The sequence below is a fragment of the Pristiophorus japonicus genome, chromosome 2 (assembly GCF_044704955.1).
Source record: "Pristiophorus japonicus isolate sPriJap1 chromosome 2, sPriJap1.hap1, whole genome shotgun sequence".
NCBI lineage: Eukaryota > Metazoa > Chordata > Chondrichthyes > Pristiophoridae > Pristiophorus > Pristiophorus japonicus.
In genome coordinates, this window is record NC_091978.1 from 45,692,284 (window position 1) to 45,706,737 (window position 14,454).

The 14,454-nt window shown below is 45.8% G+C and overlaps 1 protein-coding gene across 6 annotated transcripts in view; it reads left to right on the forward strand.

Moving 5' to 3' along the window:
- The window catches only part of fgfr3 (fibroblast growth factor receptor 3), a 212,913-nt gene extending 201,486 nt beyond the window's left edge, over nucleotides 1–11,427 (forward strand). For all 6 annotated transcript variants that reach the window (XM_070866913.1, XM_070866912.1, XM_070866914.1 and 3 more), the window contains 2 exons: nucleotides 4,216–4,321; nucleotides 10,505–11,427. In XM_070866913.1, the coding sequence (XP_070723014.1) occupies nucleotides 4,216–4,321; nucleotides 10,505–10,669 (271 nt within the window). In that variant the 3' untranslated portion in view covers nucleotides 10,670–11,427. The remainder of the gene's footprint in view (nucleotides 1–4,215; nucleotides 4,322–10,504) is intronic.
- Nucleotides 11,428–14,454: the final 3,027 nt, after the last annotated feature.

The following is a 14,454-nucleotide window of genomic DNA, read 5'->3' on the forward strand; positions in this document are numbered from 1 at the left end:
TACAATGAATTAATCTCCCAGCCCCCAGTTCAGTGATTTAACCTCCCTGCCCCCAGTACAGTGAGTTAATCTCCCAGCCCCCAGTACAGTGAATTAATCTCCCAGCCCCCAGTACAGTGAGTTGATCTCCCAGCCCCCAGTACAGTGAGTTAATCTCCCAGCCCCAGTACAGTGAATTAATCTCCCAGCCCCCAGTACAGTGCAGTAATCTCCCAGCCCCCAGTACAGTGATTTAACCTCCCAGCCACCAGTACAGTGAGTTAATCTCCCAGCCCCCAGTCCAGTGATTTAACCTCCCAGCCCCCAGTACAGTGAGTTAATCTCCCAGCCCCCAGTACAGTGCAATAATCTCCCAGCCCCCAGTACAGTACAATAATCTCCCAGCCCCCAGTACAGTGAGTTAATCTCCCAGCCCCAGTACAGTGAATTAATATCCCAGCCCCCAGTACAATGATTTAATCTCCCAGCCCCCAGTACAGTGCAATAATCTCCCAGCCCCCAGTACAGTGAGTTAATCTCCCAGCCCCCAGTACAGTGAGTTAATCTCCCAGCCCCCAGTACAATGAATTTATCTCCCAGCCCCAAGTACAGTGAATTTAATCTCCCAGCCCCCAGTACAGTGAGTTAATCTCCCAGCCCCCAGTACAGTGAGTTAATCTCCCAGCCCCCAGTGCAGTGAGTTAAATTCCCAGCCCCCAGTACAGTGAGTTAACCTCCCAGCCCCCAGTACAGTGAGTTAATCTCCCAGCCCCCAGTACAGTGCAATAATCTCCCAGCCCCCATTACAGTGAGTTAATCTCCCAGCCCCCAGTACAGTGAATTAATCTCCAGGTCCCCAGTACAGTGAGTTAATCTCCCAGCCCCCAGTACAGTGAATTAATCTTCCAGCCCCCAGTACAGTGAATTAATCTCCCAGCCCCCAGTACAGTGTGTTAAACTCCCAGCCCTCAGTACAGTGAATTAATCTCCCAGCCCCCAGTACAGTGAATTAATCTCCCAGCCCCCAGTACAGTGAGTTAATCTCCCAGCCCCCAGTACAGTGATTTAACCTCCCAGCCCCCAGTACAGTGCAATAATCTCCCAGACCCCAGTACAATGAATTTATCTCCCGGCCCCCAGTACAATGAGTTAATCTCCCAGCCCCCAGTACAGTGCAATAATCTCCCAGCCCCCAGTACAGTGAGTTAATCTCCTAGCCCCCAGTACAGTGAGTTAATCTCCCAGCCCCCAGTACAGTGCAATAATCTCCCAGCCCCCAGTACAGTGAGTTAATCTCCCAGCCCCCAGTACAGTGCAATAATCTCCCAGCCCCCAGTACAGTGAGTTAATCTCCTAGCCCCCAGACCAGTGAATTAATCTCCCAGCTCCCAGTACAGTGATTTAATCTCCCAGCCCCCAGTACAGTGAATTAATCTCCCAGCCCCCAGTACAGTGAATTAACCTCCCAGCCTCAGAACAGTGATTTAACCTCCCAGCCCCCAGTACAATGAGTTAATCTCCCAGCCCCCAGTACAGTGAGTTAATCTCCCAGCCCCCAGTACAATGAGTTAATCTCCCAGCCCCCAGTACAGTGAGTTAATCTCCCAGCCCCCAGTACAGTGAGTTAACCTCCCAGCCCCCAGTACAGTGAGTTAACCTCCCAGCCCCCAGTACAGTGCAATAATCTCCCAGACCCCAGTACAATGAATTTATCTCCCAGTCCCCAGTACAGTGAATTAATCTCCCAGTCCCCAGTACAGTGCAATAATCTGCCAGCCCCAGTACAGTGCAATAATCTCCCAGCCCCCAGTACAGTGAGTTAATCTCCCAGCCCCCAGTACAGTAAATTAATCTCCCAGACCCCAGTACAATGAATTCATCTCCCAGCCCCCAGTACAGTGAGTTAATCTCCCAGCCCCCAGTACAGTGAGTTAATCTCCCAGCCCCCAGTACAGTGAATTAATCTCCCAGTCCCCAGTACAGTGCAATAATCTCCCAGCCCCCAGTACAGTGAATTAATCTCCCAGCCCCCAGTACAGTGCAATAATCTCCCAGACCCCAGTACAGTGAGTTAAACTCCCAGCCCCCAGTACAGTGAGTTAATCTCCCAGGCCCCAGTACAGTGAGTTAAACTCCCAGCCCCCAGTACAGTGCAACAATCTCCCAGACCCCAGTACAATGAATTTATCTCCCAGCCCCCAGTACAGTGCAATAATCTCCCAGCCCCCAGTACAGTGAGTTAATCTCCCAGCCCCCAGTACAGTGCAATAATCTCCCAGTCCCCAGTACAGTAAGTTAATCTCCCAGCCCCCGGTACAGTGCAATAATCTCCCAGTCCCTATTACAGTGAATTAATCTCCCAGCCCCCAGTACAGTGAATTAATCTCCCAGCCCCCAGTACAGTGAGTTAATCTCCCAGCCCCCAGTACAGTGCAATAATCTCCCAGCCCCCAGTACAGTGAGTTAATCTCCCAGCCCCCAGTACAGTGAGTTAATCTCCCAGCCCCCAGTACAGTGAATTAATCTCCCAGCCCCCAGTACAGTGAGTTAATCTCCCAGCCCCCAGTACAGTGAATTAATCTCCCAGCCCCCAGTACAGTGAGTTAATCTCCCAGCCCCCAGTACAGTGAATTAATCTCCCAGCCCCCAGTACAATGAGTTAATCTCCCAGCCCCCAGTACAGTGCGTTAATCTCCCAGCCCCCAGTACAGTGCAATAATCTCCCAGCCCCCAGTACAGTGAATTAATCTCCCAGCCCCCAGTACAGTGAATTAATCTCCCAGCCCCCAGTACAGTGAGTTAATCTCCCAGCCCCCAGTACAGTGAGTTAATCTCCCAGCCCCCAGTACAGTGAGTTAACCTCCCAGCCCCCAGTACAGTGAGTTAACCTCCCAGCCCCCAGTACAGTGAGTTAACCTCCCAGCCCCCAGTACAGTGAGTTAATCTCCCAGCCCCCAGTACAGTGAGTTAATCTCCCAGCCCCCAGTACAGTGAGTTAATCTCCCAGCCCCCAGTACAGTGAGTTAACCTCCCAGCCCCCAGTACAGTGAGTTAACCTCCCAGCCCCCAGTACAGTGAGTTAACCTCTGCTCGCTGAGCTACAGTGGCTCCCAGTCTGGCAACCCCTCCATTTTAAATTCTCATCCTTGTTTTTAAATCCCTCCATGACCTCGCCCCTCCCTGTCTCTGTAATCTCCTCCAGTCCTATCACCCTCCAAGCTCTCTGCGCTCCTCCAAATCCGGCCTCTTGCGCATCCCCGATTTTCATCGCTCCACAGTCGGTGCCTTCACATGCCTAGGCCCTAAGCTCTGGAACTCCCTCCCTAAACCTCTCTACCTCTCTCTCATAGAAACATCGAAAATAGGTGCAGGAGTAGGCCATTTGGCCCTTCGAGCCTGCACCACCATTCAATATCATAACGGCTGATCATGCAACTTCAGTACCCCTTTCCTGCTTTCTCTCCATACCCCTTGATCCCATTAGCCGTAAGGGCCACATCTAACTCCCTTTTGAATATATCTAACGAACTGGCCTCAACAACTTTCTGTGGTAGAGAATTCCACAGGTTCACAATTCTCTGAGTGAAGAAGTTTCTCCTCATCTCAATCCTCCTTTGAGACACTTCTTAAAACCTACCTCTTTGACCAAGCTTTTGGTCACCAGTCCTAATATCTCGTGAGACTCGGTGTCAAATTTTGTTTGATTTCGCTCCTGTGAAGCACCTTGGGATCTCTTACTACGCTAAAAATGCAAGTTATTGTTGCACTTGAATTATCAGGTCAGACCCATTGTGGGAAGTGAATCGTGTCCCATACATTTCTGTCATCTGTTGACTGTTTATTTTCATTCTGGCCTTTTACCTTTTGCAGTTTCCTTGTGCCACTGACCTTCAGCACCTGGGCCTTTATTTACAGGCCTCAGTCAGTGGCAGTCTACAATCGACCTCTCATGTGCCCAGGAGTGGCTTGAGTTGCATGACCCTTCCTTTCTATCGGAAATATCTGAGCTCCACACAGCTGAAATGAGAGAGCTCACCATGCTGAGAATCATTGAGATGACTCCTGGTGTATTGGACCTCTTGCTTATTGTATATTTGAGCTTCCGAGCTGTGGTGTATTGAGCCTCCACTGCGTTGGTCGTTGGCTTGCAGTTTATTTTTTCTAGCATGTCCTCAAACAGCGTAATAAAGACATGTGCTGTGCTTGGTTGACTGTAACCCTGTGCCTTTATCCTAGGTATATGATAATGAGAGAATGCTGGCATGCAATCCCATCACAGAGGCCGACGTTCAAGCAGCTGGTCGAGGATCTTGACAGGGTCCTGACAGTGACGTCGACTGAGGTCAGTCTTTTTATTTAAAAAAAACTGAGAAAAGATGAAGAGGTTAATTAAAGTAAATTTAAAGGAGATTAAATAGTTAATAGCACTTAAAATTACTCAAGACCATTACTATTTCCTCATTTTATAGATTTATACATTATTCCCTTAAAATATATCAGACTGTAGACTCTCAACTTTGAAGGTGTTCTGTGCTGTTTAGTTTTTATTTGCTGCAAACTACATGCTGTTGAAACAGCAAAGAAACCTTTGCCCAGCTGGCAAATTGATCACACCATCTAATATTGAGCCGTTCACACCAGCAAGGACCTGGTTCCCTTCTCTTATCAAGGGATGGAGTTAAGGGGAATAAATAGATTTGAGGTACAGATCAGCCGTGATCTCACTGAATGGCAGAGCAGGCCCGAGGGGCGGAATGGCCTACCCCTATTCCTACGTGTAACCTACAGTAAAATAATGGGACTAAAGGTGGACGAGTCCCCTGGACCTGATGCCTTGCATCCTTGGGTCTTAAAAGAAGTGGCTGCAGAGATAGTGGATGACTGGGTTGTAATCTACCAAAATTCCCTGGATTCTGGGATAGTCCCAGCAGATTGGAAAACCGCAAATGTAACGACCCTTTTTAAAAAGGGAGACAGACAAAACGCAGGAAACTATAGACCAATTAGCCTAACATCTGTCGTTGGGAAAATGCTGGAGTCCATTATTAAGGAAGCAGTAGCGAGACATTTGGAAAAGCATAATTCAATTAAGCAGAGTCATGGTTTTATGAAAGGGAAATCATGTTTGACAAATTTGCTGGAGTTCTTTGAGGATGTAACGAGCAGGGTGGATAAGGGGGAACCAGTGGATGTGGTGTATTTGGACTTCCAGAAGTCATTTGATAAGGTGGCACATAAAAAGTTACTGCACAAGATAAAAGTTCATGGGGTTGGGAGTAATAGTAGAGGATTTGCTAACTAACAGAAAACAGAGAGTCGGGATAAATGGGTCATTTTCCGGTTGGCAAATAGTGACTAGTGGGGTGCCGCAGGGATCAGTGCTGGGTCCTCAACTTTTTACAATCTATATTAATGACTTGAATGAAGGGACCGAGTGTAATGTAGCCAAGTTTGCTGATGATACAAGGATGGGTGGCAAAGCAAATTGTGAGGAGGACACAAAAAATCTGCAAAGGGATATAGACAGGCTAAGTGAGTGGGCAAAAATTTGGCAGATGGAGTATAATGTGGGAAAATGTAATGTTATCCACTTTGGCAGAAAAAATAGAAAAGCAAATTATAATTTAAATGGAGAAAAATTGCAAAGTGCTGCAGTACAGAGTGATCTGGGGGTCCTTGTGCATGAAAAGCAAAAGGTTAGTATGTAGGTACAGCAAGTAATCAGGAAGGCAAATGGAATGTTGGCCTTTATTGCATGGGGGATAGAATATAAAAGCAGAGAAGTCCTGCTACAACTGCACAGGGTATTGGTGAGGCTACACCTAGAGTACTGCGTTCAGTTTTGGTCTCCGTATTTAAGGAAGGATATACTTGCATTGGAGGCTGTTCAGAGAAGGTCCACTAGGTTCATTCCGGAGATGAGGGGGTTGACATGAAAATAGGTTGAGTAGTTTGGGCCCGATACACATTGGAGTTCAGAAGACTGAGAGGTGATCTTATCGAAACATGTAAGATAATGAGGGGGCTCGACAAGGTGGATGCAGAGAGGATGTTTCCACTCATAGGGGAAACTAAAACTAGGGGACATAATCTCAGAATAAGGGGCCGCCCATTTAAAATTGAGATGAGGAGGAATTTCTTCTCTCAGGGGGTTGTAAATCTGTGGAATTCTCTGTCCCAGAGAGCTGTGGAGGCTGGGTCATTTGAATATATTTAAGGAGGAGATAGACAGATTTTTGAGCAATAAGGGAGTAAAGGATTATGGGGAGCGGGCAGGGAGGCAGAGCTGAGTCCATGATCAGATCAGCCATGATCTTATAAAATAGCAGAGCAGGCTCGAGGGGCCAAATGGCCTATTCCTGCTCCTATTTCTTATATTCTTATGTTCATAGGCTGAAGCTGATTTTCAGGCCACCTTTATATTCAGACTTGTAAGATCAGCTTGGACCCATCTGTGAAGTGGCCGCATCAATTTTTCTTTTCCCTTTTCCGAGCGGGTTTTGTCACCACTCTTTTCCCACTCCTCTCCTGAAGGTGATGACTGTTTACTTGGGGTATGGTTCCACGGCTGCTAGGCACATCATAGGAACAGGAGTAGGCCATTCTGCCCCTCGAGCCTCTTCCACCATTCAATTAGATCATGGCTGACCTGTATCTTAACTCCATCTACCCGCCTTGGTTCTGTACCCATTGACGAACAAAATTCTATCAATCTCGGTTTTGAAATTTTCAATTGACCTAGTCTCAGCAGCTTTTTGGGAGAGAATTCCAGATTCCCACCACCCTTTGTGTGAGGAAGTGCTTCCTGAACGGCCTAGCTCTAATTTTAAGGTTATGCCCCCTTGTTCTAGACTCCCTGCATTAGAGAAAATAATATTTATCTATCCTATCAAATACTTTAATCATCTCAAACACCTCAATTAGATCACACCTTAATCTACTATATTTAAGGGAAGTCTGTGCAACATGTCCTTATAATTTAACCCCGGTATCATTCTGGTGATTGTGGCACTTGTTCACATGTGATCGTTGTGCCTATACTCTCTGAAGTTTCGAAGAATGAGCAGTGATCTAATTGAAACATATAAGATTGTGAGGGGGATTGAAAGGGTGAGAGGTTGTTTCCCCTGGTTGGAGAGTCTAGAGCTAGGGGACACAGTCTCAGGATAAGGGGTTGGCCATTTCAGACAAAGATGAGGAGGAATTTCTTCACTCAGAGGGTTGTGAATCTTTGAAATTCTCTACCCCCAAAGGGCTGTGGATGCTGAGTTGGTGAGTATATTCAAGGCTGAGATCCATAGATTTTTGGACTCTAGCGGAATCAAGGGACATGGGGCTCGGGCAAAAAAGTGGAGGTGAGGTGGAAGATCAGCCATTCTCTTATTGAATGGCGGAGCAGGATCAAGCGGCAGTATGATCTACTCCTGCTCCTAGTTCTTGTTCTTATGTATTCCAAGATCAGTCAGTCATAGGCAGTCCCTCGAAACGAGGATGACTTGCTTCCACGCCAAAATAGGATGAGTTCACAGGTGTTTCAATGAAGGACCCGAACTACATCCTGAAGGGTGGAAGATGCCTGTGCGTGGATTTTTTTAACGTGTGGTGGACGTTGCACACCAGCCACCACACGGGCTTGACAGAGCTAGGTCTTGGTCCAGTGGCAAGGATTACCCAAGACGACTGGAGACCAGCTCTGCTGCACGGACCTAGTGCGCACACATATCGCAGTGTGGGCTGGCCCGTGCTGCCCCTGGGCCCCGATCACATCCCTCCACAGTCTCTCGCCGCTCCTGCTGTATCTGCCCATGCTCTAATCACCGACCTGGACCTTGATGACGTCACCCTTCGCTGCCGTCGCCCTCCTGCACCATGTCGCGCTGCTCCCTGGAGTAGTATGCCGCCACGCTGCTTCCCGAGGCCGCTCCTTTTATTACCCCGACCTGCCGCTGGTGTTCTCACGCAGGTCAGGGCCCAAGATAGTGAGAGCGTCACAGCTGAGCCCGATCCTGGCCTCATCCCATCTCCACCGACACGCTTCCAGCCAAGGATATTGGTTAGAAGCAGACACTCTCGTCGACGTGTAACTCGGGAGCCCTTTCCTGCAGCTCCAGCTGAGCCCAGCTAACTCGACAAAGACTGGGAATCGAATGCAAGGCCGTCCTGGTCTGCACAGCTCAGCTGCACACCAGATGAAATTGAAACATCAGGGGAGTGACCAAGGTCAATCTTTGATGACGTTTTTGGTATAAACACAGCAACTGCCACCCCCCACCCCGCCCCTCCAGAGTCCAATAGCACCCAGACCGGTCAATATCAAATGCAGGAAATGGGGTGTATCTAGCCCACAAACCCAGTATTCCTCAAGAATTCATTGCAATTCAGATGGTTACAGTTCCCCTTTAAGCAGCGTATAGCCACATCAGAAGGCTGGTGTGAACTGCTCATTTTGGAAACTTTTATGTGTAATAACGTCTAATATTTAATAGTATTAATCAAAAGTTGCTATGGATTATATTTTTGACTCAAACAAAAGCAGAGAATGCTGAAAATACACAGCAGGTACGTCAGCCTCTGAGAAGTGAAAAGATAGGTTGACGGTCTGATGGTGAGTGTTGATTGCCACGCTGGTAATCACAGTGACATTCAATTATGTCCTCACTGAATTAGGCTCCAGTGAAGGATCTGTACCCGTAACATTAGTCTTCCTTTCCTCTTTTCAGCTGCTGTTGGACTGGTTGCAGAGATCCAGCCTTTTCTGTTGCAGATTTCCAGCATTTGCAGTTTTTAAAATCAATGCGCAGACTTTCCCTTCAATACACTAAGCACATTGTTTAATGTAAATCGCAATAAAAAAAATGCTTTAAATGCACACAGGGGACATTCAAGTGGGCTAACTGATTTAGTACGCTGTTTAAACTCTTGACGGATAATAATTGAAAATGATCGACAGTCCCCAACCTCCAGCTGGCGATCGTAAAACATTATCGCCAGGATTTATGTCACGTTCCTCCTGCCCAATAACCTGCCCCAACTGGACAGTTAACCTCTGACCTTAGAAACTGAGATGGAATGTTGCCAGGAGTGCAGCTTAAAGTCGGTCAGATTCTCCCTCTGATCCTACTGCCGGGCAAGGAGAGGAACAGTGATCACATTGGCTGTAACCAGCACCGCTGTCTTTTTATGATGTCGCTACTTGGCAGCCTCTATCATGTGACATGGGGGGGCGCGGGGAAGAGACATATACTTGGCAATAAAATGCAAGGACTGTAATCCGCACACTTAACTCTTTAACAATATGGTTCTCATAAGGAATCCATTAATTGCTATAATTTGGAAAGTAAGGAGTTACCTTGGGGGATTTGCTTTACGTTATTTAAAAAAAGAACAGTTTCCTGATTTGGTACAATGCAAATCATTGTCATTATTCAAATAGCGGTAAGTGGAAAATATATTACTTAATCCCACTGAATGGTCTTTATACAGTGTATCGTCACAAGGAGACCGTACACTCTATACACTCTCAGTGGGGAATGGCTGTTCTCCTATAATCACTATCATTAATCAAAAATTGGTACGGGTTATGTCACTGCATTTGAAATCAAAACAGAAAAAGCTGGAAGTTCACTGCAGGTTTGTCACTCTCTGCAAAGAGAAAGGACAGGGGTCTCGAACTTTGGACACACAGTGGCCATTTTTCAGCCACTAAATAGCTTCCTAAGCCCTGTGGTGGGTAGGAAGAGCACGCTCGTTGCAAGCTGCCATATTGGTAAAAGCCAAGAAACAAGCACGCCTGAAACAGGCATTTGGCAAATGAGGGCCCTGATGCCTGTTTGGTTTGCACTGAGGCAGTCGGAGTTGCCTGCATTCAGGAAAACCAGGGAGCGCATGTTAGGCCACAACCAACCAGGTAAGCTTTTAAAGCTGAATGTGGAGCCTAGAGGAGCGTGGAATACATCCAGACATAGCCCCAACCAGCTACTGAGGCACGGAGGGGACAGGCATAGGAAGCACCTCTTCCACACATTATCTCACGACCTCCCAAAGTGCTTTGCAGCCAATGAAGTACTTTTGAAGTGGAGTCACAGTTGTAATGTAGGAAACACAGCAAGATCCCCCAAACGGCAATGTGATAAATGACCAGATAATCTGTTTTAGTGATGTTGTTTGAGGGATAGATATTGGCCAGGACACTGGCGAACTGCCCTGCTCTTCTTTGGAATAGTGCCGTGGGATACTTTACGTCCACCTGAGGGGGCAGACGGGGCCTCGGTTTAACGTCTCATCCAAAAGACGACATCTCCGACAGTGCAGCACTCCCTCAGCGCTGCACTAGAGTATCGGCCTTGATTTTGCACTCAAGTCTCTGGAGTGGGACTGGAACCAATAACCTTCTGACTCAGGGAGGCGCGAGTGTTACCCGCTGAGCCACGGCTGGCACCTCACCGACAGAGGCCCATGATGATAAGTGTAATTGCAGTTCATGCCACAGAAGGGTTATAATGTTTTCTTTTCCTTTGTATTTCAGGAGTACCTTGACCTGTCGGCACCTTTTGAGCAGTATTCCCCGGCCTGCCAAGACACGCACAGTACGTGTTCTTCCGGAGACGACTCTGTCTTTGCCCATGATGCTTTGCCTGACAATCCCTGCCTTCCCAAGCACCAGCAGTGCAATGGTGTCATCAGGACATGAGACTGTTTCGGACAAAACAAAAAGAAACATGATTATAGAACTCTGAAGCATGGACAACCCACACTGAAGGAAATACACTGAACCGACTGGGACTCTTGTCCCCATTTTACTTCCCGCCATTTTTGAGCCTTACATCTTCAAGTGCTGTACCCATCGAAAACAAAAAAATACTGCTTGGCATGAAGAAACTTTTTTTGGAAACAAAATGTAGAAACTGAGACGGAAATTTTTGCAAAAAAAACCCCTAGAGGTGATAACCTTTGACCTCTGGCATTGTGACTGCGAAAGGAACCATTCTGTGCCTAAGTCAACAAGAGCGTGCCAAGAAAGGAAAGTGAAACAAAAGACAATTATTTTTCTTTACAAAAGAGCATTTAAATACTTTTTATTTGTGTGAAGCTGCAGATTCCAGAAGAGTTGTAAATATATAAATATGAATATTGTATGATAATGTTTTAAAAAAACACACAGTTGTATACTTACGATTTGCTTGTTTAGGAAAAACACAAAAAAATATAAACATAACTACAAGTATGAGGAAGCAAATCCTAAAATCATTGCAGTCTAGGATATTCAGTATTAATCTGGAAATTATTAAAGAAACTCATTGTGTAGTGAGCGAGGGGTAAAATAGTTCAAAAAAACATTAATTATTTGCAATCTGATTAGCACATTGTATATTTGTAAAGTTGTTCATAGACTTTAACATATCATTTTGGTTAAGAGATTTATAAGTATATAGCTTATTTACTAATTACTGTACACATCTTTAGTTACCTAGGTTCTTAATTTTTGTTTTTACATGTTTATAATTTTTAATTTATTACCCGTTTAAAATTGATTAGACACAAAAGTAGATTATGGTTAACGAGGAAAAAATATTAGAATCGAGTTTTCAAATGTCGTGTAAAATGAACATTATCAATTTTTATTTTAGATTGCAATGATTTTCTTTTCTATTAGTTAGAAATCTGATCCTAGAACTGTATTGACTTTTCATAACATATGAAGGTTTGTGCTTTGTGGCTGACTTTTGATCAAGACACAAGAGAGGTGGAGTGCTGACTGGGAAAGATAACCATGTGCCTGTTGTGTGGATGTGGTGCCTTCCTGGCAGCTGCCCCTTCTCCAGTGGCCCTGCAAAAGAATGCTGGCACTGTCGCTAGGACAGCGGTGGGCATGTGAAATTCCCACACCCAGTGCCCACTTGAACCTGAGCACAGTGATAGATTTTGGCCTACCAGAGCTGGGTTGCATCTGGAGAGCACATTTCCGCGCTTGATCACGAAGTAGGGTGCTGGTCGTGGCTGGGGGCCATTTGAGATCAGGAATCGAGTGTGGCGCACGCAAGGAGCACATCGCACAACATTGAAGCATATTGACTTACGTGTGATTTCTTTTTTCTTTCCCCCCCCCCCCTTCTCCCGTCCCCCAGAGCGTATTGGTACCAAAACACTAAAATACGCCCGGTGACAGCACTGAATGTGCAAGTGAGGAGAGGTGCCGTGCTGGTACTTTGCATTGTTGTAATGAGAGGGTGCAATGATAGTGAATGTTCGTAGCGGACAACTTGTGAGAAAAAGAATTGCCAATCAATCAATCACTGACATCAAGTCATGTTCTGGTGACGTGTGCGTCACTCCCTTCTCTTTATGCAGATAGTGCCACAAGCACGACTTACGTGGTGCAATTTAAATGTAACGTGCAATTTTGCAGAGAACTCATTTGAGGCAAGCCCCTTTTTTAAGAAAAAAATTGACTAGAACAGATGGCCAAATGGGTCACCTGTGTAGTAGACTGAAGCAACCGTGTAACCCAGAATTTAAAATAAATGTTCTCTTTGATTTTAAATAGGATTCCTCGGGTAAAATACAAATAAGAATTTAGGCAGGAATCCTATTAAAATCAATAAAAAATAATTCAGTTTGTCTCCTTTAACTGTTATTAGGACCATGAAGCTCTTACTCTGTAGAAAGGTTAATTTAATAGATGAAAGTTATCTGTTAACTCTTTATTACAAATGTAGGAGTTCTATAGCTGTGTAATTTTTGTAAAATGAAAAGACACTACATTATTTTCTTACTGATCGCTGTTGGTGTGTACATTCCAGGTACCTAATGGATAAAAAAACAAGAAACTTTTCCAATATTTGAAATTTGTGCATGATTTACAAAAAAAAAAGAACTTAGATATATATCTAATTTATTGAGTTTTTTACAAAATATATGTATTGTAGCTTCGACCGAACTTAACATTTGATATCCCGTTCCCTTTCCGTAGATTTAATAGTGTCAAGCATTACTGGCAATAGCTGAGGTTCCCGGTTTATGTTGCGTGGTTGGATTGGACCACTGCCTGTCACATTCCACACTCATAGTAGCCAGAGGTAAGCACCGAATAAAAAAGGACAAATCTCCCTTCAAACCTATTTGCCTGCCTGAGGCCTGTAAAAGGTCACGGATGGTCTTGTTGGAGTTGATAAGAAAAAACTAGCACTGAACAATATCTGTCTGCCTTTCTGAAACTTTGTTATTAACATGCAACTGTTCCATTCCACAAAAATAAAAAGATATTGTTTTAAAATGCAAGAGTTTCTATCTCGTTCATCATTGCTGTTTTTGATTGATGTGATTTAATGGGCCGGAGTTTCCAGTGACGGCGACATTGGTGACAAGCGCTATAAGATAGACCGTTGTGAGCTCCCAATCCTCCAGTGGCGAATTCACGTCAGGCTTTGCTGGAGAATGGGATAGAATGCGCCGCAGCGAGGATAGCGGAGAATCAGAAATGGCACAGCCAGTGGCCAGAGGAAAAACCCATTGCGATCATAGAATCATAGAAATTTACAGCATGGAAGGAGGCCATTCGGCCCATCGTGTCCGTGCCGGCCGACAAAGAGCTGTCCAGCCTAATCTCACTTTCCAGCTCTTGGTTCGTAGCCTTGTACGTTACGGCACTTCAAGTGCACATCCAAGTATTTTTTTATGTGATGAGGGTTTCTGCCTCAACCACCCTTTCAGGCAGTTCCAGATCCACACCACCCCCTGGGTGAAAACATTTCCCCTCAAATCCCCTCCAGACCTATCACTTACTTAAAATCTATGTCCACTGGTTGTTGACCCCTCTGCTAAGGGAAATTGGTCCTTCCTATCCACTAGGCCCCTCATAATTTTATACAGCTCAATAAGGTCTCCCTTCAGCCTCCTCTGTTCCAAGGAAAACAACTCCAGCCTATCCAATCTTTCCTCATAGCTAAAATTCTCCAGTCCAGACAACATCCTCGTAAATCTCCTCTGCAGCACGATCTATTGCTATTCAGTCTCGCTGTCTGTCCTTACACAAAACGACCAGAAACACAGGCAAGTGGAAGGGAGCCTTGTTTATTGGATCATCATCATCATCATCATCTTAGGCAGTCCCTCGAAATCAAGGAAGACTTGCTTCCACTCTAAAAGTGAGTTCTCAGGTGACTGTACAGTCCAATGCAGGAATTACAGTGTCTGTCACAGGTGGGACAGACAGTGGTTGAAGGAAAGGGTGGGTGGGACTGGTTTGCCGTACGCTCCTTCCGCTGCCTGCGCTTGTTTTCTGCATGCTCTCGGCAATGAGACTCGAGGTGCTCAGTGCCCTCCCGGATGCTCTTCCTCCACTTAGGGCGGTCTTTGGCCAGGCACTCCCAGGTGTCGGTGGGGATGTTGCACTTTATCAAGGAGGCTCTGAGGGTGTCCTTGAAACGTTTCCTCTGCCCACCTGGGGCTCGCTTGCCATGTAGAAGTTCCAAGTAG